Raw genomic sequence first — 25,595 nt, 5'->3', positions numbered from 1 at the left:
GCACTTTAATCACCTTAGTGTCTGCAACAATTTGAGTTGCCTTCACAATGACTTCTTTCACTGCCTCCCTTTTCTGAACAGTTTGTCTTACCTTTTGTGGGGGTTTTTAAACTCTTGGGTGTCATCTGTAGTAGTAAGCACTTACATTATAGTAGCACTCAAAGGTCCCATTGGGAATTAGGGTCCCATTGTGCTAGGTGCTGGACTAACAGGAGACTTTTTTCTCTGCCCTGAAGGGCTTAGTCTACAAGACAAACAATGAAGGGTAGACGATGGTACATAACATATAAGCAATTAATGAGGTGAAGAATTGGCATAGTTTTGTTACATGTTTTATTGGGCTTTTCAAAAAAGATTAATTGAGATTCAGGTTGGGTAAGCAATGGGAAGTTAATAGGACAAAGGAAGTAGGGAAAGGAAGGCAAGGTAAGAGGGATGGTCACAGGTCATCACTTTTCCTAGCCATGATCAGCAAGTAGAGTTTTGTAGGTATCTTGGCAGAGGTGAGTCTTCAGGAGGGATTTTTAAAGAGAATTAAATACTGAATGTGGATTATGTTACAGAGTTTTTCCCATGCATTAAAAATTGTGTGGAGAAAGCATGAAGGTATTTATCGGGGAGGCTGGCTGTTGGGTGGTAAAGGCTTGGAAACTTTAGAGAGAAGGCAAGAGTTTATCTGAAATTTTTTTTTTTTTTTACTGTTGATAACCTTGTGTTCTATACAGACTTACATTATGTGGTATACATTTCATATATGCCCAAGGAAGATTTGAATAAACAGTATACATTTTTACAAACGTGTTTGACCAGTGGCTTTCATTTTGCTTTTTACCAGTCTTTCCATTAGACTCAGGTTAGTTTAATCAGGAATTAGAAGCAGTCACTGAATTGGATTGGAATGCCCTGAGCTGTGACTAGGAACGTAGAGAAGCAAATAAGTCAGTGTAGACAAAGAACTAATTATTTAATGTGTGTTCAGTCTTTCACCAATTTGCTGTAAACTTCATTACTAAAATATTTAAGCTGTTCTCTTGGCTTTGTAGCCCTGTGTGGATAAGTTTTGTGTTCGACACATTTAACATGATTTAATGCTTGCTATTGTTTTTAATAAAACTTCAAACAAAATGTTTAGCTTTCATTTTCTGTAATTCATTTCTTCTGTCCACTCCTCCCCCCCCCCCTTTTTTTTAAGGCATTAATGAACTCTTGAAATTATGGGCTAGATTCTCAGCTGATAAACATTGTCATACCTCTTTAGAAGTCAATTAAATTATGCCAGTTACACTAATTTGGGATCTCTGGGCCAAGGTGTCAAACTGTTAACACCTAACTTAGCTTTAACATAAGAGTGTTTTCATATTAAAAGTAGTAATCATTCCCAAGGAGTGAATTAAAAACAAATTAGCAAAATAAACAAACAAAGGTGTGACTAAAAATATTCTGCTTCAAAAGTGTTTTTAATGGAATCTAAAAATGGACCACATCAGTGACACACAGGTTTAGCACTTTTAAATGGTTGCTTTGAGAAAGTATCAAACATTTTCACATACTTTTCTGATTTACATGGTAGCAGAAGAATAACATTCAGATTCAGTGAGCCGGGGAAAGTTCCCTTTGTCTGCTCATTTCTGGAATATGAGTTGGCAATGGCATAGGGAAACACAAAAATCCAGGCTGTAGCACAGTGGGGGAAAAAATACACTGTTTCAGAGGCTCCCGCATGGAAAAGTAAAGTCGAAATCAGGGAAGTGCTAGGAAGATTATATGTTAAAGCAACAAAAGACTTTTATTTGCAGCCAGATGTTAAAGAAAAAAGCTACATAAAGAAAAAAAAACAGAAGCAGCATTTGTAGAAAGGGAGTTCAGCAAGCATCCTACTGCAGTGCTTCTCTTCTTATTACTGCCACCAGGACTAATTCAGCAAGGTTTTTAATCCATTTTAAAAATTTGTTGACAATCCTTTGACTAGTGTGGGAAACAGGAAGCTTGAGTTATAGAAATCTGGAGCCAAAGATGGCAATTGAAATTGCTATAGATACTGCTAAGATAAGAATTGCTGTGACATGAACTGACATGAAAGCTGGATTCCATGGCTGTGTAACCACAATAAACCCTGACTGAGGGTATGTCTGCAGTGGAGCTGGAGGTGTAATTTTGTATACTAGCTTTGATTGAGCTAACATGCTAAAAATAGCGGGGTTGCTGCCGTGGTGGGACAGCCTAGCTATCTCAAGTATGATCCCATCTGTGACCCCATGTAAGTGCTGAGGGTGGCTAGCCTATACTGCCACACATGCTGCTGATTTTAGTGCACTGTCAAAGCTAGTGGATGTATGTCTACCCCAGCTAGAAATTACTCCTCCAACTCCAGTGCATATGTACCGTGTAGCTTCCAGATGTATTTTTTTCTCCCCTCTGGCTAACATGTGAAGCAAGGGACTTTTTGTCCTGTTCTTCTTACATAACTAGGGCCCTACCAAACTCACAGTCCATTTTGGTCAATTTCACAGTCATGGGATTTTTAAAATAGTCAATTTCATGGTTTCAGATGTTTACATGTGAAATTTCAGGGTGTTGTAACTGTGGGGGTCCTGACCCAAAAGTAGGTCATGGGATGGGGGGAGTGTCACAAGACTATTGTAGGGGGGTTGTGGGATTGCCACCTTTACTTCTGCCCTGCTGCCAGCAGGGGTGCTGCCTTCAGAGCTGGGCAGCCAGAGAGCGCAGTGGCTGCTGGCCAGGCGCCCAGCTCTAAAGCCATGCCAACAGCAGCGCAGAAGTGAGGGATGCAGGGTATAGGCGTGGGTTACCATATACCATGGTTTTACTGTCAGTCCCCGACTCGAGTTGGGGAGGCTGATAGCTGGGGCCGCAGACCCCCACCCAGGTCAGGGGGCTGACAGCCACCCTTGCTTCTGTGCTGCATTCAGAACTGGTCTCCCAGGTAGTAGCAGTGGAGCTTCCTGCAGCTGGGGGAGTTTCCCGGAAGTGGGTCTGACCTGGCTCCCAGAGCGGCCCTTGCAGGGGAACAGGAAGTCCTGTCCCTTCCCAGCCCGGGACAGGACTAGCCTGGCGCATGGTAGAACCCCCTGCCCTGTGAATTTGGTAGGGTGCTATATATAACCATCCCCCCCATGACACACAACATTCCATTATTTCTGTTGTGTGCTATGCTCAGCTTCTAATTCATAAGAGAATCAAAGGATAGCATATGTTGCTATGTTGTGGTACAGTTTTAGTGCAGAAAGCTGCACATTAAAACTTCTACTGTAGTGTTGAGTATTTTCCTGGGATGCACTTTAGCACATCCAGAGTCACATTTTTAATCTTAAATTAACTAGAGAAAATGCTTTCATTACCAGTAATTCATTTCATTTCTTCCTGTTCAGCCAAGGCAAGCTTTGCATATAAGACAGATGGTGGTCTCTCACAATATTGTTTTAGGCTTGATTTCCTCTGTTAGTATTCCCAAAAGTACATGGGGATGTGCATTTAAAAAGACCTTATTTCTAACTTCCTCAGATTTTTTTTTTTGGTTAATCTAATCAAATGCAACCTATATATGTATGTGTGTACATGTATATATGTATGTATGTGGTTTGCATAGTCTTATCCTGATAATTGCCTTCAGTTGTTGGTGAGAATGTTTAATTACCGTGAAAATGGCCCCTCTTTCTAGGCAGGTTAGTTACTACATAGTATAATTACAGAACACCTAAAACTTCATGAGATTTACATAGCAAGTACAATTTATTTTCACAGGAAAGGCACTGTCCTTCACATTGGTAATGTTTTTCATCAGATGAGCGGAGGAAGAATCAGCTTGCAATTTGAGCTTTTAATACAAAGCTTTTTTTTTGCCTTTTTTTTTTAATGGGTATTTGCCTTAATATTGTTTTCAAACAGGTAACTGAAAGTGGTGAGCTGCAATATTAGAGAGCACCATTTAAAGAGTATTTTATTTAATAGAAAGAATTGTAGTTCAGTATCTTAGGACATTCCTCTAAAAAAAATTAGCGGATATAATGAACTCCCTTCTTTCTCCTGCTCAGGGCTGTAATTTTTTTTTAATAATCTGAGGAAATACTTTGCTTTTGAATCTTATGAATAAGAATGTAAATACAGAATTGTATTACTAATATGCCAACTTCTGCCCTGTACTACATTGCAAAACTTTATTTATAGTTTGTCAAATTGCTTAAAAATTAACATGCAGTTTTCTTGTAGGTAACTGCTATTGAACCCATAATTAATCATGGTGGAGCCCGTGTCAGCACTCAGCATTTGCACCAGAGTCTGCGATGGCTTTTTGGTGTGGCAGCTGTGGTTACAGATGTTGGTCATATCCTGCTGATTGACCTTTGTTTGGATGATTTGTCATGTAGTCAGAATGAAATAGAGGCATCAGGTAAATTAGCGTTTTTAAATTTAAACAGATTTTCTGGTCGAGAAGTAAGAAAATTCAAGTTTCCTAAATGAGGAATGTGCACTCCATTTTTTCCAATCTGATAAAATATAAGCATCCTGTGTCTTTAAGATATGTTTGGTTGAAGACTGCTGAAAATGAAGACTACTTGACACCATGAATTCTTAGCTGATGTGCTAATTCTTTCTTTGAAAGATGTTCTAATCTCCTGGTTCTTAAGGCCAAAACTTTTTTTAAAAAGCGTAAAATTAGGTTCTTAAATCCTCATGCATAGCCTGATCCTACACCACTGAAGTTGGTGGAAGTTTGCCTTTGACTTCAATGGAAGAAGGAGTCTTAAATGCCTAAATATGATCTTGTACGTAATTTTAGGTAACCGTTTTTTAAAACACTTGGTTTAAATGAAAATGACTCTGCATGGGCATGTGAAGGAAAGAAGAGGAACATTTTTAAAAAACCCTAATTTAAAAAATAAGCAAAACTGCATTTGGAATATCTCAATTGCATCCAACGTTCCATTATTATGGAGATATCTTAGTCAGTGGCTTCATAGTGGGGGTTGCTTTTGAATATGGGCTTAAAGGATATAAATAAACTTCATGCTTTAGGGCATAAGTAAACCACTGACTGACAGGGTCTAGAAAGAAACTTACCCTGTGAGCCAATCTATTTCATAATTGTCTATTATGCAGATTTTTGTATTTCAGAGTATCTGGGACAGAATACTGGTCTAGATGGACTACTGGTCTAATCTAATTTGATAATTCCTATGTTCTTAAAATGAACTTGAATTATAAATACTAATTGAAAACATTGCATACAATGCACATTTGACAGGGAATAGGGTATTAGGTAATATATAGCATAATGCTAAGCTCTTAACATCTATCCTGAAAAAGCTGAAGAATGCAGTCTCTTATGTTGCACGATCTTGTGTGTGTGTGTGTAGACCTAGAAGTGATCACCGGGATCCCTGCTGAAATCCCACAAATAAGAGAAGCTGTTACCAGAGAGGGGCGACATCTCTGTTTCCAGTTACTAAGTCCATCTGGAGCAGCTGTAACAACCTTATGCTACATAAGCAGGAGCAATCAGCTGGTTGTGGGATTCTCAGATGGCTATCTTTCACTGTGGAATATGAAAACCTTGAAGAAGGAGTAAGTATGCCTTTATATGTGTGTCAATATCTGGAGGCGGGGAACTCAGTTATTTCACTTAACTAATTTAGGTTAAATAGAAAAGTAACTTTGATTGAATGCTGAGTGTTGAAATTCTTGAATACAGTATTGAAACCTTTAGAAGCCAGTTCTAGATTAATCTTTTTAGTGGCTTTAACTGATATTTTTTTTTCTTCTTTCTCTTAACTAGTTCCTTTAACTGCTTCATCTATAAAATAAAGAATCTTGGTTACAAGGCTTGTAGATATGTTTCATTAAAGTAGGTTAATGACTAGAACAGGGGTCGGCAACCTTTCGGAAGTGGTGGGCCGAGTCTTCATTTATTCACTCTAATTTAAGGATTCGCGTGCCAGTCGTACATTTTAACGTTTTTAGAAGGTCTCTTTCCATAAGTCTATAATATATAACTAAACTATTGTATGTAAAGTAAATAAGGTTTTTAAAATGTTTAAGAAACTTCATTTAAAATTAAATTAAAATGCAGAGCCCCCCGGACCGGTGTGAGTGCCACTGAAAATCAGCTCACGTGCCACAGGTTGCCTACCCCTGAACTAGAATTTGAGAGAACTGCTTTGTGTAAAACTAAGGAAAAGTAGTTCAATCTTTAGTAGTGTTTAGTGAATAATGGAAATTTAGAAGAGACATTGATTTTACTGTAATGATTTTTCCAAGACCTTGTCACAGCTAGGTGTACTTCTTTACAAAGTTAAAGTATATTAATTACATAACTGTTTAGCAATATCTCTGTGACTACTTAAAATCTTAGATGAGACCAGTGGAACAGATTGAAATTAGGGCTGTCAAGTGATTTTAAAATAATTAATAGCATTGTTAAACAATAATAGAATACCTTTTATTTAAATATTTGTGGATGTTTTCTACATTTTCAAATATATTGATTACAGTTACAACACAGAATACAAAGTGTAAAGAGCTCAATTTATATTTTTGATTACAAATATTTGTACTGTAAAAAAATAAAATAAATAGTATTTTTCAGTTCACTTAATACAAGTACTATAGTGCAATCTCTTTATCATTAAAGTTGAACTTACAAATATAGAATTATGTACAAAAAATAACTGCACTCAAAAACAAAACAATGTAAAACTTTAGAGCCTACAAGTCCACTCAGTCCTACTTCTTGTTCAGCAACTCATTCAGAGAAACAAGTTTGTTTACATTTGCAGTGCTGCCCGCTTCTTGTTACATCATCTGAAGTGTGCCCGTTCATGCTTCAAGCACCATTCCAGAGGACATGTTATAAATTATCTCAAACCACTTCTGTTAATCATCAAGGAAAGAAGGAAGAAAGAAATGGTTTTAGGTACCGAGTATCAGAGGAGTAGCTGTGTTAGTTTGTATCCACAAAACAACGAGGAGTAGGTGGCACCTTAAAGACTGACAGATTTGTTTGGGCATAAGCTTTTGTGGGTAAAAAACCCACTTCAGATGCATGGAGATGGTTTTAGGTAAAACTTCAGTTAAATGGAACAAGCTACTCCATTGTTCGAGATGTTCAAAGCTGGACATTTCTACTAGAAGTGTCAAAGGAGAGAAAAAGCATTGATCCTACAACAATGCAGGGGATAGATTAGAATAGTGGTTCTCAACCAGGGGGTATGCAGAGGTCTTCCAGGGGTACGTCAACTCATCTAGATATTTGCCTAGTTTTACAACAGGCTACATAAAAAGCACTAATGAAGTCAGTACAAATTAAAATTTCATATAGATAATGACTTGTCTATACTGCTCTATATGCTATATCAGTGTTTCTCAACCTGGGATTGTGGGATAGGTTTAGGGGGTTGCAAGTGCAGGGCTGGCATTACGGGGTGGCAAGCAGGGAAATTGCCTTGAGCCCCACACCACAGGGGGCCCCACAAAGCTAAGCCCTGCTGCCTGGGACTGAAATCAGACTCTTGAAAGGGGTACGGTAGTTTGGAAAGGTTGAGAACCACTGGATTAGAAGGTTTCAGAGTAGCAGCCGTGTTAGTCTGTATCCGCAAAAAGAAGAACAGGAGGACTTGTGGCACCTTAGAGACTAACAAATTTATTAGAGCATAAGCTTTCGTGGACTACAGCCCACTTCTTCGGATGCATATAGAATGGAAAATATATTGAGGAGATATATATACACACATACAGAGAGCATAAACAGGTGGGAGTTGTCTTACCACCTCTGAGAGGCCAATTAATTAAGAGAAAAAAAAACTTTTGAAGTGATAATCAAGCTAGCCTAGTACAGACAGACAGTTAGATAACAAGTGTGAGAATACTAACAAGGGGAGACAGATTCAATGTCTGTAATGGCTCAGCCATTCCCAGTCCTTATTCAAACCGGAGTTGATTGTGTCTAGTTTGCATATCAATTCTAGCTCAGCAGTTTCTCGTTGGAGTCTGTTTTTGAAGTTTTTCTGTTGTAATATAGCCACCCGCAGGTCTGTCACTGAATGACCAGACAGACTCATTGGAAGGTCTTTCCAATTCAAGTGAGTCTGTGGAAAGATAAACTTTATTTTACATAGCTGGATTAAACAAATTACATGGCATTTTTGGAAAAATTCTGGTCTGGTCAAAAGATAAACAGGTAAAAGTCCTAAAAGTAACCCAACTACTTGTGTGCTCTTTTGGCCATCATTTGTGGTTTGAGCAGATTCACCCTCCCCCCCCCCCCCCCCCCCCATTCATGCTGACTGCTCGTTTAGCTACAGTCACCCAGGAAAAAACATAGAACACATCAATAGATGTGAGTAGTCCAGATGTTCATAATATTGTACTTATTTACATTGAAGTTTATTTGCAGTCATGTTGCTCGATTGCCTAGCTTTGTTAAATCCTTCTGAAATTGTTAAAAATGTTCTCTAAAATTAAAACTTTTAAATAATTGTAAGTATTTCTGGCATGAGAAAATGGTGTGGGCTTTTGAAGTGCTGATTGGAACACTTGGAAAGATAAATGTCAGACATCTAATCACCCAATTAATTCCCTCCCACACACTTTGTTCTAGATACCACTTTCAGCTAGAAGGAGGGAGGATACCTGTCTATGCTGTTACTTTTCAAGAACCTGAAAATGATCCCCGCAATTGCTGTTACTTATGGGCAGTTCAGTCTACACAAGAAAGGTCAGTGAAGACTGATTTAGAAAACTAACTGATCTGTTGTCCAACTAACTGAGTGGGTATACATGTGCAACTCTGAACTTGTTATAAATGTAAATCTTTACCGGGGCTACTAATTGGAGAATTGATCCCTTAATATTGCATTTTTGTTTCCAGTTGAAGGGCCAATATGTAGTGTTGTAGCTATGAATAATTTCAATCTTGTAATCTTTTTGAATCTGCTCTGGCATTTTTTTCAAAAAAATTGTTTTTGATCACTTGGAAAATGTAAGTGCACTCAGTTTAATCTTGACAATGGAACCACAACTGCCACCTCTATAATAGCTGAGAAGTAGTGAGGCTTTTAAGTGTAACTTCAATCTGTTGCCTTCTTCCTACAAAATGGTACTGTGAATCTTAATTGCTCTCGTAAATAGAACTTAAATCATTATAGCACTTGTGAAATGCCACCGAAAGTTGCAGCCATGCAAAAGACTTTATTTTTTGTATTTTACAAAAAGCTTTATACTTGACTTTTAGGTAGCTTTCATAGAACTCCTGCAAGTAAGAGGGACAGGACCTACTGAGTTGAACACCTAGAAATGTCTTGTTCCTAGAGCAATTTTCTAGTGTTTTGTCTGGTTTTAAATGTCCCAAGTGATAAGCTACTATCACTTGTCTTGGAAGACTATTCGTTATTAAAAGTATTTCATGACCTCCTTATTTCTATCTTTGACATTAATAAGGTGCCCATCGTCTTGTATCTGAACACGAGTATATGTGTATATATGTATGTATATGCTCTTTTTTTTTTCTTCCTGTGTAATACCCTCTTCATTTGAGTTGTGGCTTTTAGAGCAGGTTTTTATTGCATTTATTTAAATGGCTGTCTTAGAGCTGTTTTTGTTGTATTTTGGTTGTTTCCCAAGAGCCTGGGGAATGCTTTTATATAAAAACTTTAATTCAGGTTTTCAGAAAGTAGGCAAAACAGAAGTAACTATCCTTTTAATCATTCTTTCTCAAACTCAGAACTTTGGTTCTTCCTTAGTTTCATAACATGACAAAATAATACAATCAGAGCATGCAGTTTAGATTGTAAGTTTAAATTTAAGGCTCTTTGGGTAAAGGTTCCTCCATTAACATTTCATTGTAAAGAACTGATGCCGGTAGTGTTTTTATAGATAAATGTTAAAGCTCTGGAAAATTTTGTGGTTAACATTAATCTGAAGTCCTTGGAGTTAAGCTAAAAAGCAGAGTTCCGGAATTCAGTCAGTTAAATACCGAGTGCCAAATGAAAAAATCTTCAAATGTATTTCTTCTTCTGCTACAATTGTCCAAATATGACAAATTATAATTGATTGGAAAGTGGGTTGTTTTCCAGTTTATAACAGAAGCATCATCCTTTTAAATGTACAATACAGTATGGTTCTGCTTTGCTTTGGCAATAGCTATTTATCAGATATTTCAGATGGATTGCAAAGGTGCTGAACTTATACTCAAACTTGTAATTTCTTTCTAGTGAAGGAGATGTTGTGAGTTTGCATCTGTTGCAGTTAGCCTTTGGTGACAGAAAACGCTTGGCATCAGGACAAATCATGTATGAGGTAAAGTATGTATGTCTATGAAATACAACTAACACTGTATTAATCAAAAATTGGAAACAGTAATATTCACTGTCATGGTTGGGGCTAGGGATACCCTCCTCATGTCTTTCTGAATGCACTAATTTCAGGCCTTGGGTCTCATGCCTTACCTTCGTGGGTTGGGTTCTCCCACTTTTAGACAGGAGTACTAGACTGCAGTACCACTGTATCAACTGTGTTTACCTTCCACTGGACTTGGTACCTGGGTTACTTCCCTTTGGGAGCTGGGACCAGTGGTCTATATATTGTAACCCAGACAGCTTTCTTAAATCAAAGCATAAGAGAAGAGGGGTTTTTTGGTTTGTCTTTTAAACAGCCATGTTTATAGATGGTTTGTTTCTTCCCTAAAGGCTTAGGAAGATCAATATAATCCCAGAACCTCTTGCCTCTGGGGTATGGGTGACAGTCTGTACCTCAGTCTCCCTGACCTTCAGGGACTCCATTTTTAAATCTAGCCAAAGGTCTTTGTTCTGTCCTGTGTCTCTTGAACCTCATTAAACTGGTTGGGCTGCTCAGCAGCTGTCTAAGTGAATATATCTGCATTGTCTCTACTCTCTTGAAGTGGTTTGCCAGGAGATGTGAATATCAGGACCCACCTCTATTTCTTGACAACTCTGCTAGTGAATTAACACAGTATACATATACAATAAGCAACACAATGACCTGATCAATATACAGTATTCATAAATTATTACAAGTAATGAATCTGTCATACTTATACATAAATCTTAACAAAAATCACTTTCTACTGTGTACTATTGAGGTTTGAAAAAACTGCTTCTGGAAAGTTTGACGCAAACGACAGTAATCTGATGTAGCAATTCCTCCCTCTTTACCCACTTCACTTCTGTTTTGATACCATTCTTTCCAGATATTTTGGAAGCAGTGTGGATGCATATAATTTACATTAACTTTTTGCAATATGAAATTTGGATATTTTTGTAGTGCTATACTGAGTTATTGGTTTGAAACATAGCTACTTTCATAGGCTTAAATCTCCCAGTGTTTTCAGTTTCCTCCTGTCATGTGTTTCCCTTACAGCAAGAAAAGCTCCTTTCTCACTGTCGCTCATGTGAGTGTTGACTATATAAATGTTTAGGTACTGAAGAAGATGTCTTTCAATTTTGAAAAGCAAAAATTGATAGTATGAGGACAAGGTATAAATATTATAAAGTGATTAAACTTTTTTTCTAAATATGGATGCCATTGCTTAATCTTAGTTTACATGCACAGTCATAGTGAAGGCAAAGTTGATACACTGCTCTGGATTAACAGAATGTGCTCTGTTTTACCGTAGGTTTTGATTTTTTTTTTAAAAGGGCTTTTCGTAGTAATTTAGTCATGTTTTTTATTTTACATTGCTATGAGTACTTTGGCAGGAGGATATGGGGAAGCGCCTCAAAATTATTTTTTTTTTCTCCCGTCAGCTTCAATTTTCTGTGTTTCTGCTTCACTTTATGCTATTGTACTAGGGCTCTGGCGAAAAGATCTTATTTTCTGTTCTGCCCTGTGTGTGGTCTCCTCCTCCCCACCCTCCCAAGCAAACATCTACATATTTTTACACCTCATAGGCATTCCCACCTCATGGCTTCCAATACCCTCATTTGCCCTGTACCAATGCTTTGACACACAAACTTTGTGTATCCCCGCACTGCTTGATTTCAGATGTATCTTTTGAGAAAGTCTGACTGGTATAACTATACATGAATTTCCAGAGTTGCTAAGTTTGTGCATATGAAATGTTCATTTTTCTTTTCACATTACGTAAAGCTTGTTTGGATGAGATTGTGTGATATGGAAGAATGTATGGACTAGTATTTTGTCTTAAGTGTAAAAAAAAAAAAACTTTAAAATGTGAGTAGATTAGGATGACTATAGAAATGTATATTTAGCTTTTTAAGCTTATTATTGTAGGGGTTTTAAAGAAGGGGGGGAAAAAAAGGGAAAACTTGATTCTTAACTATTTGTCATATAGCTACTGCCAAGTCCTTGTAAAACTGCATAATAGTAGGAAAATTTTCCTGAAAATGATGGACATTATTAGTATTTTTGTATCAACTTAGTTTTGATTACCAAAATTAGTTCCTCAGTTCTAGGGTTATTGAATACTTTATTGCACTTAATTTCTGTAACATGCCAAAATATATTCTAAAAAATATGTAATTTGGGATTCCTTTGGTTGACTCATAAGAGATGCAGTCTCTTCCATGTTTAAGTGTAATATCATACACATTCATTTCAAATAATTTTTATTTGTATTTCAGGGTTTGGAGTACTGTGAAGAAAGGTACAGTCTAGACCTCACAGGTGGAGTCTTTTCATTAAGAGGGCAGACTAGCAATACCAAACTACTCAGTTGTCAGACTATAGAAAAATTTCGCAGCCATGTTGACAGAGAGGATGGCGTGAATGAAGGTTTGTTGCTAGGTCCAAAAAATTTGCAAGTTGAATTGTAACATAATGCTTTTGAAGAAAACAGTGGAGTTGGATTCTAAAAATATCTGTTCTAGCATGTGAGCATCACTCTGAAATAGTTCTGTACCCACAGCCCTAAAAGTTTACTTAAATAGCTGTATAGAATAAACATATTTAAAGACTAAAAGTGAGGTGTTTGAGTTGCAATTAATATGGAAAACGACAGTGGAACAGGGAAACCTGATATGTAAGGTACATGATTAAATTGGAAAAAAATCTATCTCGGAGGTGTAGGCTTTTTGATGTTCAGCCTTCTTTTTAACTTAAAGGTAAGTTAAAAGTATAATAATACTTTGGATACAGATTGTCCAAAGCTGTATTCTTGCTAGGCCTTTTTAATGCTCTCCTACTCTTGTGTGGAGGAAAAGATGATACAACTATTTCTATAATTAGTAAATACAGCAGGCATTAGCTTGCAAAGGCTGCCCAAAACGTGGAGTTCATACTGCTCGCTAATTTCTCCTGTAGGCTATTGTGCATATCCGTTCTATGTAGACAACTGGGCTGCTTTCAATTTTTTGTATTTAAATAGCCAAATCAGATTGAGCTGTTAAACTCCCAGATTATCTGTTTAACTATATACTGAAACCCGAAAGTGGTCAGCTGCTTGCAGTGCTGATGAGCCCAAAGGGGCATCTGTGAAGGAGAACTTCAGTGTATGCGGAGAAAGGAGTCCTCTTCTCCCCCCCGCCCCCCTTCTGTTTAATCTCTGTAGTTTGTGCAAACACAATGAAAAAAGCTCTCTTTGGATTTAAAAAAAAAAAAGCACTTTAGTTGGGTGATATATTTTTTTTTTTCTAGGAAGTAAGATGAACTTTAAACACCCATACTCATGGGGGAAAGTATTTGACTTTGAATGCTTTCCAACCCCCGAAACCCCCCCCCCCCCCACACACACACACGGATAAATCTAAGTGTGTACAACTTTTTGAGGGATAAATGTAACCTAATTTTATTTTAAAAATTAACCTGATTTTTCTTTATGGAAAGATGGGGTTCAGGATTTGTAAAAGACAAAATCAACTCCTTCTCCCCCTCCGCCCCCCATTGTTAACCTGGGGCGAGTCTATGCTTCTCTGTTCTAAAGCATGGAGCCTCTAGACTTTCTCAGTGGAATATCTGTACAAATTTAACATTGGTGAAACATAATTGTTCCCTTACCTTGTTTTCAGAAATGGCAGAACCATTTTTTGTTGTTGAAATCCTTCAAACAAACAAATCAGCACAGGGCAGACCCTTGGCATAAAAAACTTCAGCTTTTATGGTTAAATTTTGGCAGTTATAAGCAGCTGAAAACAGGGTCTTACAACGGAAAATGTTAGGCAATTTTAACTAATGAAGCGCTGCCAGCACCACCTATAATTATTTATAAAACTTTTGATATTAAGTGTTCCTTTAAACGGCCTCTCTCCTAACCCCCGTGCATTTATTTCACTTTGAAGCAGTAGTCTGAGGCTCACTTATATGACAGATAGGCACAAACTGCGTTCTGAAAAAGTTCCCACATGATATCAGTCCAAGTTATAGTTTGCAATTCTCTTTTCCCTTTCAGGTAGATAGTGAACTCTTTATTACAGTTTTACTTAGGCTGTGTCTACACTACCACGGTAAGTCGACCTACGCTACGCAACTCCAGCTAAGTGAATAATGTAGCTGCAGTCGACATACCTTGGGTTGTGTTACCGTGGGGTTTAAACTGCAAGGGGTCGACCAGAGAAATTCTTCTCGTCGGGGGTAGAGTACGGGGGTAGAGTACAGAGGTCGACTGGAGAGCTATTTGCTGTCGATTTGGCAAGTCTTCACTTGACCCGCTAAATCGACTGCCAGTGGATCAATCTCAGAGCGTCGATCCCGGCTGTAGTGTAGACCTGCCTTAGGTTTAATCTACACTAGAAAATTAGGTTGGTGTAAGTCACTCAGGAGTGTGAAAAATCCACACCCCTGAGCAGTTTAGTTTAGCTGGCCTGAGTCCCCATATACACTGTGCTAGGTCGATGGAAGAATTCTTCCGTTAACCTAGCTACTGCCTCTGGGGAGGTGGATTACCTATGCTGACAGGAGAATCCCTCCTGTTGGCGTAAGTAGTGTCTACATTGAAGTGCTGCAGTGTTCTAAGTGTAGACAAGCCAGTAGTTATTTGAGCCATTGATCTAAAATAAAACAGTAATGAATAGTGAGGTGAGGGAAGAGGAAGACCGCTTCTTTGCACTTAAGATTTTCTGTCTAGACTTTGTGCTACTGCTGATCAGAGAGCACACGCTGAAAGAGTAAAAGCTGTGTTGAGGTAAACTGATTCAGTTGTTTTTTAAACTTAAGAATCAATGACTTCAAAGATTATTTGAGCAATTAACAAAACAGAAGATAGAACAGAGGCTCACAGAAGAACACTTGTAGGAAATGGGATGGGGACTCCAGACTGGAAATGATGTACCTAAAAGAACCTAATAAGGGTAAAAATATTCATATATTAGATTTGTATAGTTAGTTTGTTCCCCATATTTCACACACCCAGAGCACGGGGCATTAAGATTCTCCTTTGCTCGCATTTAGAGGACACTCCCTTTCTGCCCCATCAAAAACAACAACCCTTATTGGAAGCTACTATAGTATTAGGCAACATATGTTGTGTTTTTTAAATTAAGGTATTTGTTCCAGTTATGTTACGTGATATTCTTGTGACATTTGTATTTTGAATCTATCTGGTTGAAAAGTGGCTATTCTAGAAGCATGTAAATGAGGCAATTACACAATGATCAATAAATGAAATAATGCAAACCACTAATCTGACATTCATCTTAATTTCATATTGATGGTACTTCTTAAAGGTGTTAACTTATATTTTTTTAACACATAGCTACATATTTTGATAAAATAACTGGAAATATGGGAAATTCAGATTAGCCTGGTCCCAACAATAGATATTTTATTAAATCTGATTTATGAACAAAATTAATCTGGGTTACAGCTATTGAAGAAGTTAACATTTCATATCTTTAAGTCAGTAAGGCATTCTGCCAAAATATTGAGTGTTGTTTTTCTACCCCAACAATAGTGTTAAACAAGTCGTATGACAAGTTGAACTAAAATTTGTTACTGTGTAGCAATATCTGCTGATTTACTTTAAAGAAATGCCATCTTTCTTACAGTAATATCTCCTGATACGAGTGTGTCAGTCTTCAGCTGGCAAGTGAATACATACGGCCAGGGCAAACCATCTACTTATTTGGGCATATTTGACATAAATCGCTGGTATCATGCTCAAATGCCAGATTCTTTGAGGTGAGACTTTATTGTGTGTATTTTACATAGCTTTCAAAATGGTTATAAATGATTAATTGACTTCTTACTTGTGTGTATTTACTTTCTCTAAGACCAGGGGAATTTCTTCATAATTGCCCCTATTTTGCATTATGGTCGCTGGATGCTGTAGTGAGTATGACTTCTCCACACCACATCTTGGATATTCTAGTACATGAGCGAAGCTTAAGTCGTGGAGTTCCTCCTTCATATCCGCCCCCTGAGCAGTTTTTTAATCCAAGCACCTACACTTTTGGTATGTATTGCAGCTTAGCTGACTTTAAGAGAGCAAGCTTAATAAGTGAATTGAGGTTATGTCATTTATGTCATATGTTTTGTTTCCTGTTTGTGACTTTAAACAATTAGAAACACCTATATTTTACTTTAAAATACTTTCCAATATTAAAGAACTATTTTGAGACACAGATTGCCAAATTTTGATATCTAATGCATTTATAATCTAGCCTGTGAAGAAATGATTGTTACAGAAATTAAACAGGGTTACTTTGTGTACTGTGTTAGAGCTGTTTTATATAGTGTACAGCCTAAGTAAATTTTCTACACAGATGTGTGAATGTTGCAAAATAAATTTGTAAGTGAACTAATGAGCCAAATCAGTATTTATTTAGCTTTTTAATCCACTCCCAATATTAACCCAATTTTTAATAGAAGCTGTTTACTTTGTATTGCTGTACCATATCCTCAAAAATGTAGATTTTTAGCCAAGTGCTCTTTGTTTTCTTAGATGCTACTTGTTTGTTGAACTCTGGAGTTGTTCACATGACTTGCACTGGGTTTCAGAAGGAGGTACTTCTTTTTCTTTCTAGCTTTCTTTCTGATATCTAAAAATGGTCATCTTCTGTCATTTGTATTGAACTGAGTTATATTTACCAATGCAGGGGGGGAGCATTTTGTGCTAAAAGGGCTATATCTTGCCCCATTAAAGTCAGTGATAAAATTCCTATTGGCTTCAATTGGAACAGGTCCTAAATATGTGTAGATGAGTCTGATGTAGATTTCTCAGGAGGTAACGATAAAGCCATATGTGACTTGGTTTGAATTCTAGATTATGGAGAGGTAACATCCTTGTCTCTCCATACATAAGGTTGCAACTGTTTCTTTTAAGCCTGGATTTTCATCATTATACAATTTAGGACAGGGAAAAGATTAGAAAATGTGGTGGATAATTTAGGATGGAGAGGATTTTGTTTGTGTATTTCATGCATACATGTCCAAGCACAACTTTCAAGCCCTTCATGGATTAGAGCTGCTGAGAGAATGAGTCTGGACCTGGGACCTTATATTTTTAGGAGGAAAATTATTTTCTGAATTGGAAAAGGGAGAACCAGTTACATTTCACCTAAGTAAATTTTTGGTACTTAAATAGCTATAAACTGAAGTCATATATGTAGTAGGTGTTGCCATATGCAGTAGAAATTGAGTGTAGTTTTGTGCACAACACTTGTGTGCTGAAGACTTCATCTCTTCTACACATGTTTATAAAACCTCAAAATATTCATGAGCTGGATACTGTCTAGCTGGCACTTCTTCAGTAGAAATGCAGTAACTCCTCACTTAACTTTGTAGTTATGTTCCTGAAAAATGCTACTTTAAGCTAAACGATGTTAAGCGAATCCAATTTCCCCATAAGAATTAATGTAAATAGGGATGGTTAGGTTCCAGGGAAACTTTTTTTTGCCAGACAAAAGACTCTATAATATATTCATATTCAGAGGGTGGGATGCATCCCAGGGAATGCATTACTTCTAAATGATGAACTAGCACACAGCTGAGCCCTCAAGGGATAACGTGTTATTAATATAGCCTCACACTCTACAAGGCAGCACAAATGGAGGGAGGGGAGACAGCATGGCAGAGAGAGAGAGAGACGCGCATTGCCCCTTTAAGTATGCTGACCCCCATTCTAAGTACATTGCCTTTTTAATTAGATTAGCAAGTTGAGACAGCAGTGGCTGCCAGCATGCTCCCTCCATCCTGAGCCCTATGGTGTCCCCCCTTGCTTTGTGGAGATAAGGTACAGGAGTGGGGGGTTGGGGAGGTACCCTGACGTTAGCATCCCTCTTCCTCCCACCTCTGCACAGCTAGCAGGAAGCTTCCGGGAGCAGCTCCAAGGCAGAGGGCAGGAGCAGCACACGGCTGAGGGACAGCTGAACTGCCAGCAATTGATAGCCTGCTGGGCAGCTGCCGCACAAGGACCTTAGGGGAGATGATGGAGGGCTGCCGGTCCACCATGGTTTCAAGCCCCCACCAGCTAGTTCCAACAGGCTGCTCTTTCTGCAAGCAGTGGACAAAGCAGGCAGCTGCCAAACAACATTATAAGGGAGCACTGCGCAACTTTAAATGAGTGTGTTCTCTAATGGATCAGCAATGAAATGATGTTAACCGGGATGATTAAGTGAGGAGTTACTGTAAACTCTGGGGTGCTGTTTCAGCCACTCAAAGAGCTGATGCACCTCTGACTTTGTTGCTATCCCTGTGTGAGAAGCACCTGTTGGTGTAGAAAAAAGCCACAAGAGTGTGCTTTCTTGGCACTTTTGGCATTCCTTTACACTTCTCAAAAGTTGTGCTGCTTCTATTTAGAGAAGAGAAGCATTTTGGGGGGGGGGGGGGGTATATAACATTTCTGTTGTAAATTACTCATATTTGTCAATTGACTAAACATTAGAGTTGAATAATTATAGCTGTTTTAATTTGAAATTGTTTGTCATTAATGTTTCAGACCTTACATTTTTTAAAGAAATCTGGTTCTTCTTTAAATGAAGCCATTCCTGATAACTTCAATAGATGTCTTATCGCTGGCTTGCTGTCTCCGAGACTTATTGATGTACAGCCTTCTAGTTTGAGTCAGGTGAGAATATGTTGGCATTTTGTTTAAATGAAATTATTTGTAAAACTACAAGAAAATGTGATAAATATCTTCATACGATTTGCCTGTGGCATAGAAAACAAATATATACAGGGGTGAAAGTAACTTAAAGGACTTACCGGTATGCTGGAGTCCTGAGCAGGGGGCAGGGCCTCAACTGGAAGAGGCATGCCCTCAACTGGAAGAGGTGGGGCCTTTAAATCCCCAGGCCTTTTAAATCAAGATTTAAAGGGCCTGGGGATCCAGCTGCAGTAGTGGCGGCTGGGAGCCTCAGGCCCTTTAAATCACCCCAGAGCTACCAGCTGCAGAGGCAGTTGGGAGCCCTGGGGCTAGGGGGTAATTTAAAGGGCCCGGGGCTCCAGCTGCCGCTACTGCAGCGGAGCCCCAGGTCCTTTAAATCGCCGACGGAGCCCTGGGGGCTCCTGGCTGCCGCCGCTACCTCAGGGCTCTGGTGGAGATTTAAAGGGCCCAGGGCTCCACTGCGGTAGCGGTGGCCGGGAGCCCCTGGCCCTTTAAATCACCGCTGGAGCCCTGCTGCCACTACCCCAGGGTTCCGGCAGCGGGGCTTGGGCAGCAATTTAAAGGGCCCGGGGCTCCCACTCCCACCGCTACCACCTCGGGCCCTTTAAATCGCCGCCCGAACCCTGCTGCCAGAGTACCAGGGGTAGCAGCGGCAGCCGGGGACTCCCATGGTGATTTAAAGGGCCGGGAGCCCCAGGCCCTTTAAATCACTGGCCTGGGGAAGCCAGTCTAGTCCGACACGGCGTACCGGCCCTTACCGGCTTACTTTCACCTCTGAATATATACTACAGTTGGCTGAAATAATAGATTTTCTAAATGAATGCAAGTTACTTATGCTGTTTAATAAAACTTAAGTCCTACAGATCAACTTGAGCTGGAGAATGACTTAATTTGGTGTCAGAGATTTTTGTATCCATTGCTGAACTAGGAATATATTGACATGGACTTACTCCTGACCTTCTACTCTAGTAATAAACTTGTGCACTGTGGTGATGTGGAACTTGCTTAGGATTTTCCTTTGATATAGTGTTTTTTGCTATAGCTCTTTCTATAACTAAAAAGCTTTTGAGAGAGAAAGTTGAAGTAGCATTTTAAATTCTAGAAGTCTGAGCATCATAACTTCTGTGTAAATTACTGTGAATAAATTACTTTTCCTGGAAAGGAATGAATGTTTTACAGTGTTCAAGATCAGAATGTCAAGTAGTCCCAAGGGTAAACCACAGCATAATGATCAGAAGGATTGGTTTACCTAAAATAACAGTAAAATACACTTGCCTAAAATCAACTGTTCATTTTTAACATTGTATGACAGTGCTTAGCTGTTACCTGCATTTTCTGACAGGAAAAACAGCCTGCTGTCTGTTGAACTTGCTAGTGTTGAAATTTGCATAGTAGGGTTGAGATAGAAGGGAAACTACTAAAAATGAGCTTAACCTGAAAACCCAAACACACTTTACAAAAAGTATTGACTTTGAAAACTGTTTCCCACCACCAGAGCTAGATCATTGGGAACGCCGATGATGGCATTAAAGATGGAACTGTGAAACAAAACAAAACAAAATTGGTTTTACCTTCTTCTGCTCTTTTATGTTGTATTAAAAACTATCTGATGCACTTCCAGCAGAAAGAAGCCACCTTCTTGTTCTCATGAGAAATACCTGATTTTTCACTTACCTTCCTTGTTAACAAACTTTCCCAAGATTATTGGAAAGATGTGATATTTAGTTGTACTACTTACTTCTCTAGTCAAAATATGTATTTTGAAGGTGGGAATGGTGAAGTCTGTATATTGTAAGAAAACAGTAAAGTGCAAGAAACCCTCACCAAAGAACTGTTTTCATTGTGTTGCTCCTTTCTTTTCATAAAACTGCTGCTAGTTTTCAAATCTCTGGACAGTAAGGTCAACAAACAGCAAGAGCACAAAGAAGAACAGGAGTACTTGTGGCACCTTAGAGACTAACAAATTTAAATTTGTTAGTCTCTAAGGTGCCACAAGTACTCCTGTTCTTCTTTTTGCGGATACAGACTAACACGGCTGCTACTCTGAAGCAAGAACACAGATGCCTTTCCCCCAGTGCACTTATAGTATATAGGTATTTCTTCCTATTCTTTGGTGCATGCTACCCGTAATCACAGAGTAAATAACGTTTTAGAATTCAGTATTTGAAGGGATGAAAAGGATAAGAGGCAAACTCTATTAAACACTCTTAAATTGATAAAGAAAAAAAATCCAAATGTAACAACTTTGAAACTCTGCTTTTGGGACGTTTTATCTACAGCTAAGATCTAAGCTGGTCTGGAAAGAATCGTCTGGGGGTAAAAAATTTCTAATCATGCTTCACTAATTTTGTACTGATTTTGTTCAAACGTAATAACTGATTGTTTTTGGCATCCAGATACGTTGCATACAATTGGAAACAAATCTTATTTACCATTGCTGTCTTGAAAGCATTTGAATCTTTTTTACTATCTATTTTATCTCTGTTACATTTTTAGGAGGAGCAGTTAGAAGCTATATTATCTGCTGCTGTCCAAACAAGTTCTTTAGGACTTCTTACTGGCTGCATCAAACAGTGGACATCTGAAGGTAATACTCTGCTTTTTATTAACTTTATTCTTTGACCTAGAAGAGAATTTGTTCTCATGATTTTTTTTTTTTTTTTTTTTTAAATAGAACAGCCAAACTCAGCTGCTAACCTGCGCTTTGTTCTCGAGTGGACATGGAATAAAGTGATTTACACAAAAGATGAGTTTGACCGGATGTGTAAGTACTAGAATATAGTCATTTTACAGGAAATAAGTGTTATCTTTCCTAATTTGAATACGTGCAGTAAAGTGGGTGTATGTCCACAGAAATGCTTTTAACTCTTCTCCTGAAGTTGCGTACAGACTAACCATGTAATGTTTGTCCTTTATAAGGTGTTCCACTGTTTGATGGCTCATGTAACTTCATTGATCCACAGACTATACAGTCTCTTCAGCACTGCCAATTGCTTCTTAGCAACCTTAGCACAGTCTTGAACTGCTTTCTAACAGAAGCACAAGAGCTCACTGAGAGAGGTTTGTAACAGTATTATCAACTTGAGTACGTTTTATTGTGAAATGTGTTTTCTAAGGTAGAGGAATAGGCCTGAGTCATGGAAAACGTGAGCTTTCCCTAGTTTCCCTTTTTCAGTTTTACTTTTTTTTCTTAATTTTCTCCAGTTTGCAAAGGAGGATCAAACTGCTTGTTTGGAATTTGCAATCAGGTTCAGCAGCTGGGAGAAGGATTGAGTCTATAAGTGGGGAACGTTGTAGTTGTCAATTAACCCCCAGGGAGGAGGCTATGGGAGGTTGCTTACTGAGTGTGCATGTGGGTGGAATAGGGTAGTCAGCTCAAGAAGATGTGTAAGAGGCCACTGGCTAGAACAGGGGTGGGGAATCTTTTTTCTATCGGGGCTACTGACCCGCAGAAAAAAATCAGTTGCGGGCTACATGCAGCCCCGCGAGGGAGCTCAGAGGCTCAGAGCTTCCCCTTGGTTCCAGGATGGGGCCAGAAATGAGGGGTTCAGGGTGCGGGAGAGGGGGATGAAGGCTCCAGATGGAGGTATGGGCTCTGGGGTGGGGCTGGGGATGAGGGGTTTGCGGTGCAGGAGGGGCTCTGGGCTGGGGCCAAGGGGTTTGGAGTTCAGGAGCGGGCTCGGGCTGGGGCAGAGGGTTGGGGTGTGGGTGAGGGCACGGGGCCTGGGAGGGAGTTAGGGTGCGGGAGGGGGTTCCGACCTGGGTCAGGGGGTTTGGGGTGCAGGCTCCAGCCGGGCAGCGCTTGCCTTAAACGGCTCCCAGTCAGCAGCACAGCCGGGGCTAAGGCAGGCTCCCTCCCTGCCAGGGCTCTGTGCTGCTCCCAGAAATGGTCGCCATGTCTGGCTCCTAGGCAGAGGGGCCAGGGGGCTCTGTGCCGTGCATGCTGTCCCCCGCAGCTCCCATTGGCTGTGGTTTCCGGCCAATGGGAGCTGCGTAGCTGGCGCGGGGTGAGGCTTTTAACAGCTTTTTAACAACTAGACTTTTAACAGCCTGGCAACCCTCGCTTCCCTCCGCAGTGGGGTGAGCCTGCACGGAGACTTGCTGCGGGCTGGAAATAATGAAGCAGCAGGCCGGATCTGGTCTGTGGGCCGTAGGTTCCCCATCCCTGGGTTAGAAGCTGCAGCCCCTAGGGTGAGGTGTGTGTTATTAATACCCAAGAATTTTCTTGCCACTTCATGAAGTCTGAAGTCTTGAACAGGGTGAGAGCTAGCAAATCCAGGTGTCTCCATAAGAAATGCATAGGAAAAACTGTAAAGGAACAGTTGTTTCCAAGGATTGATTAGAAGTAAGAAATGTACAAATTTCTTGAATGCTTTCAATACAATAAAAAAGAACCAGTTTATCAATGTCATCATAGTTAATATTTTTGGTAACTGAAGGAGTTGAATGGCAACGTAATTTTGTAAACTCTTTCCAGGTTTTACAGATTTGACAAATAAGCAGGTTGTAACCAGCCTCATTTCTCAATATGCACATGTGGTCATTTGGTTCTGCCGGTCCAGTCTCCTCCCAGAGGGTTTAGGTAAGTTTTGAACAATAACACACTTGAGATGTGACAAGCGCTTCCCATTTTGTGCAATATTTTCTTCCAACAGAAAAATTCTTCAAACCATAATTCGGTAAATGACTTATCAACAAATTGTGTTGGTACAGCTGTAATGTATACTTAAGTTTAGTCAACATAGATTAACCTTTTATGTAATTGTTGTTTTAATCCAGTTATAACGCTGGCTTTACTTTTAAGTATTCCACATATTTTGGTAAATATTTACTTGTGGTGGTAAACTCCTCCTTCCATAAGAAGTCTCTTAGTAGGTTTAGAACTCGGTGTATTCAGTTTCCTATCTAACTGCCCTTATATAGCCAGTATTTTGATGGCGTTTTTTTATGCAGTAAAAATGCATGTATTGGCTTACATAGATGTAGAAAACAATCTGCTTATAAATGCTCCCTTTACAAATTTAAAAAAGCAGTCCCCACCTGAGATCACCTAAAAATATATTTTATTCTGCTGGGGAAGATAACCCAGAAACTCTTTTACTTCATATGGTCTGAATTACCCAGTAATCTTTATTCATGGGATAATTTTCAAATATGGGTCGCTTACTAAAATAAGGAATGAAGTGAGCCTTGTGACTTACTCGGCTATCTTACTAAATTTTTTAAAAGAGCAGAATTAGAACCACTTTCTTCCAAAGTTGTCAAATTGCTTGTTCTTAATATTAAAAATGAAACTCAGCAATTTTGTCTGTTTCAAGTCTTTTAAAATTACTTCAGATTTTATTAGGTTTCTTGAACTACGTATTTTTTCTCTGTTGCATGCAGATGATGATATGCAGTTGTCTAGGCCTTTCTACAATTACCCACTGATACAAAGCTACTGTACCGGTCACCGACAGAAACTAGAGCGCTTGTCAAGGTAAGGTTCATTCACAAACACGCCCACGCCCACCATTGAATTCAGAGGGACTGCTTTCATATGTAAAGGTGGAGAGGGGTGTTCTTGAGCTCAGGGCCACTGTTGGTCTACTTGCCCTTTTTTATGAAATAAAGTGAAACAATCCTTGACCTGATTTTAGAAATATATTGGGTAATACTGTAAATAATTTAATCCAAAGGCTAAACTGTGTGACTTCTGCAATTCAAAAAGATAGTTTATTTGGTAACGTGGCATTAATTATCTCTGATTCAAGACAGATAGGCAGCACCACATTTCCAAAACTTTTGTTTAGGCATGCAAAGATGAACTATTCAAAAAGGGTTAGCTCTTTAAATGACTATTCGATAAGACATTATAAAGTCTGTTTTAGGACTAAATCCCTTTTTTGGAGTTCACTTGTGTACATTTTTATACTTCAAGAAGGTGGCCCTCACTGTTGTGTTCAGTTGGAACATTTGAAAAACTAGCTCTCTTCTAACTCGGTACCCAGTTAGAAATTACACCTTTATCTGAACTTTTTACAGACTTGTTTATTTTTCATGTGAAATATCTTGACTAGGATTAATATAGATTTTTAATCTAAAATCACACTGATACAAATCAAATAGAAATAATTATAAACATTTTCCAGCAGGATTGGAGCTAAGAAAGATACTAGAGAGAAGAGGTGGAAAAATACAGCAAACACTCAGGCCTTGTCTACACAACAAAATTAGGTCAACTGAAGTCGATGTACAGCCACCACAGTAATTAAAGTGGTGGTTCACATGCACACTATGCTCCTTCTGTTGATAGTATGGGTCCTCACCAGAAGCACTTCCACCGACTGAAGTGGGGCATTGTGGGGTACTGACAGCTCTTGGAGCTCTGTTGTCTTGGGGCTCACAGCCAGTGTCTACACAGAAGTTGCCACGCTCTAACTACATCAATCTAAGCACTACACCTCTTGCAGAGGTGGAGTTAAGTCGATATAATGGGCGACTTACATTAGCGGGAGCAACATTGTAGTGTAGACACAGAGTAAGGTCGATGTAAGCTGCCTTTGTTGTATAGTGTTTTTCCTGC

General features: G+C 39.0%; 1 protein-coding gene across 3 annotated transcripts in view; it reads left to right on the top strand.

Moving 5' to 3' along the window:
• The window catches only part of AHCTF1 (AT-hook containing transcription factor 1), a 75,378-nt gene that overhangs the window by 19,312 nt on the left and 30,471 nt on the right, over nucleotides 1–25,595 (top strand). For 2 of the 3 annotated variants that reach the window (XM_005311505.5, XM_065589179.1), the window contains exons 4-17: nucleotides 4,228–4,408; nucleotides 5,376–5,583; nucleotides 8,615–8,731; nucleotides 10,227–10,311; nucleotides 12,615–12,765; nucleotides 15,972–16,104; nucleotides 16,197–16,378; nucleotides 16,868–16,929; nucleotides 18,863–18,991; nucleotides 21,527–21,617; nucleotides 21,705–21,794; nucleotides 21,950–22,090; nucleotides 23,508–23,612; nucleotides 24,416–24,509. In XM_005311505.5, the coding sequence (XP_005311562.2) occupies nucleotides 4,228–4,408; nucleotides 5,376–5,583; nucleotides 8,615–8,731; nucleotides 10,227–10,311; nucleotides 12,615–12,765; nucleotides 15,972–16,104; nucleotides 16,197–16,378; nucleotides 16,868–16,929; nucleotides 18,863–18,991; nucleotides 21,527–21,617; nucleotides 21,705–21,794; nucleotides 21,950–22,090; nucleotides 23,508–23,612; nucleotides 24,416–24,509 (1,769 nt within the window). The remainder of the gene's footprint in view (nucleotides 1–4,227; nucleotides 4,409–5,375; nucleotides 5,584–8,614; nucleotides 8,732–10,226; nucleotides 10,312–12,614; nucleotides 12,766–15,971; nucleotides 16,105–16,196; nucleotides 16,379–16,867; nucleotides 16,930–18,862; nucleotides 18,992–21,526; nucleotides 21,618–21,704; nucleotides 21,795–21,949; nucleotides 22,091–23,507; nucleotides 23,613–24,415; nucleotides 24,510–25,595) is intronic. The other variant, XM_042845840.2, reaches the window with a different exon arrangement.

The sequence above is a fragment of the Chrysemys picta genome, chromosome 3 (assembly GCF_011386835.1).
Source record: "Chrysemys picta bellii isolate R12L10 chromosome 3, ASM1138683v2, whole genome shotgun sequence".
Taxonomy (NCBI): Eukaryota; Metazoa; Chordata; order Testudines; family Emydidae; genus Chrysemys; species Chrysemys picta.
This window is presented reverse-complemented; position numbering and strand designations above follow the sequence as displayed.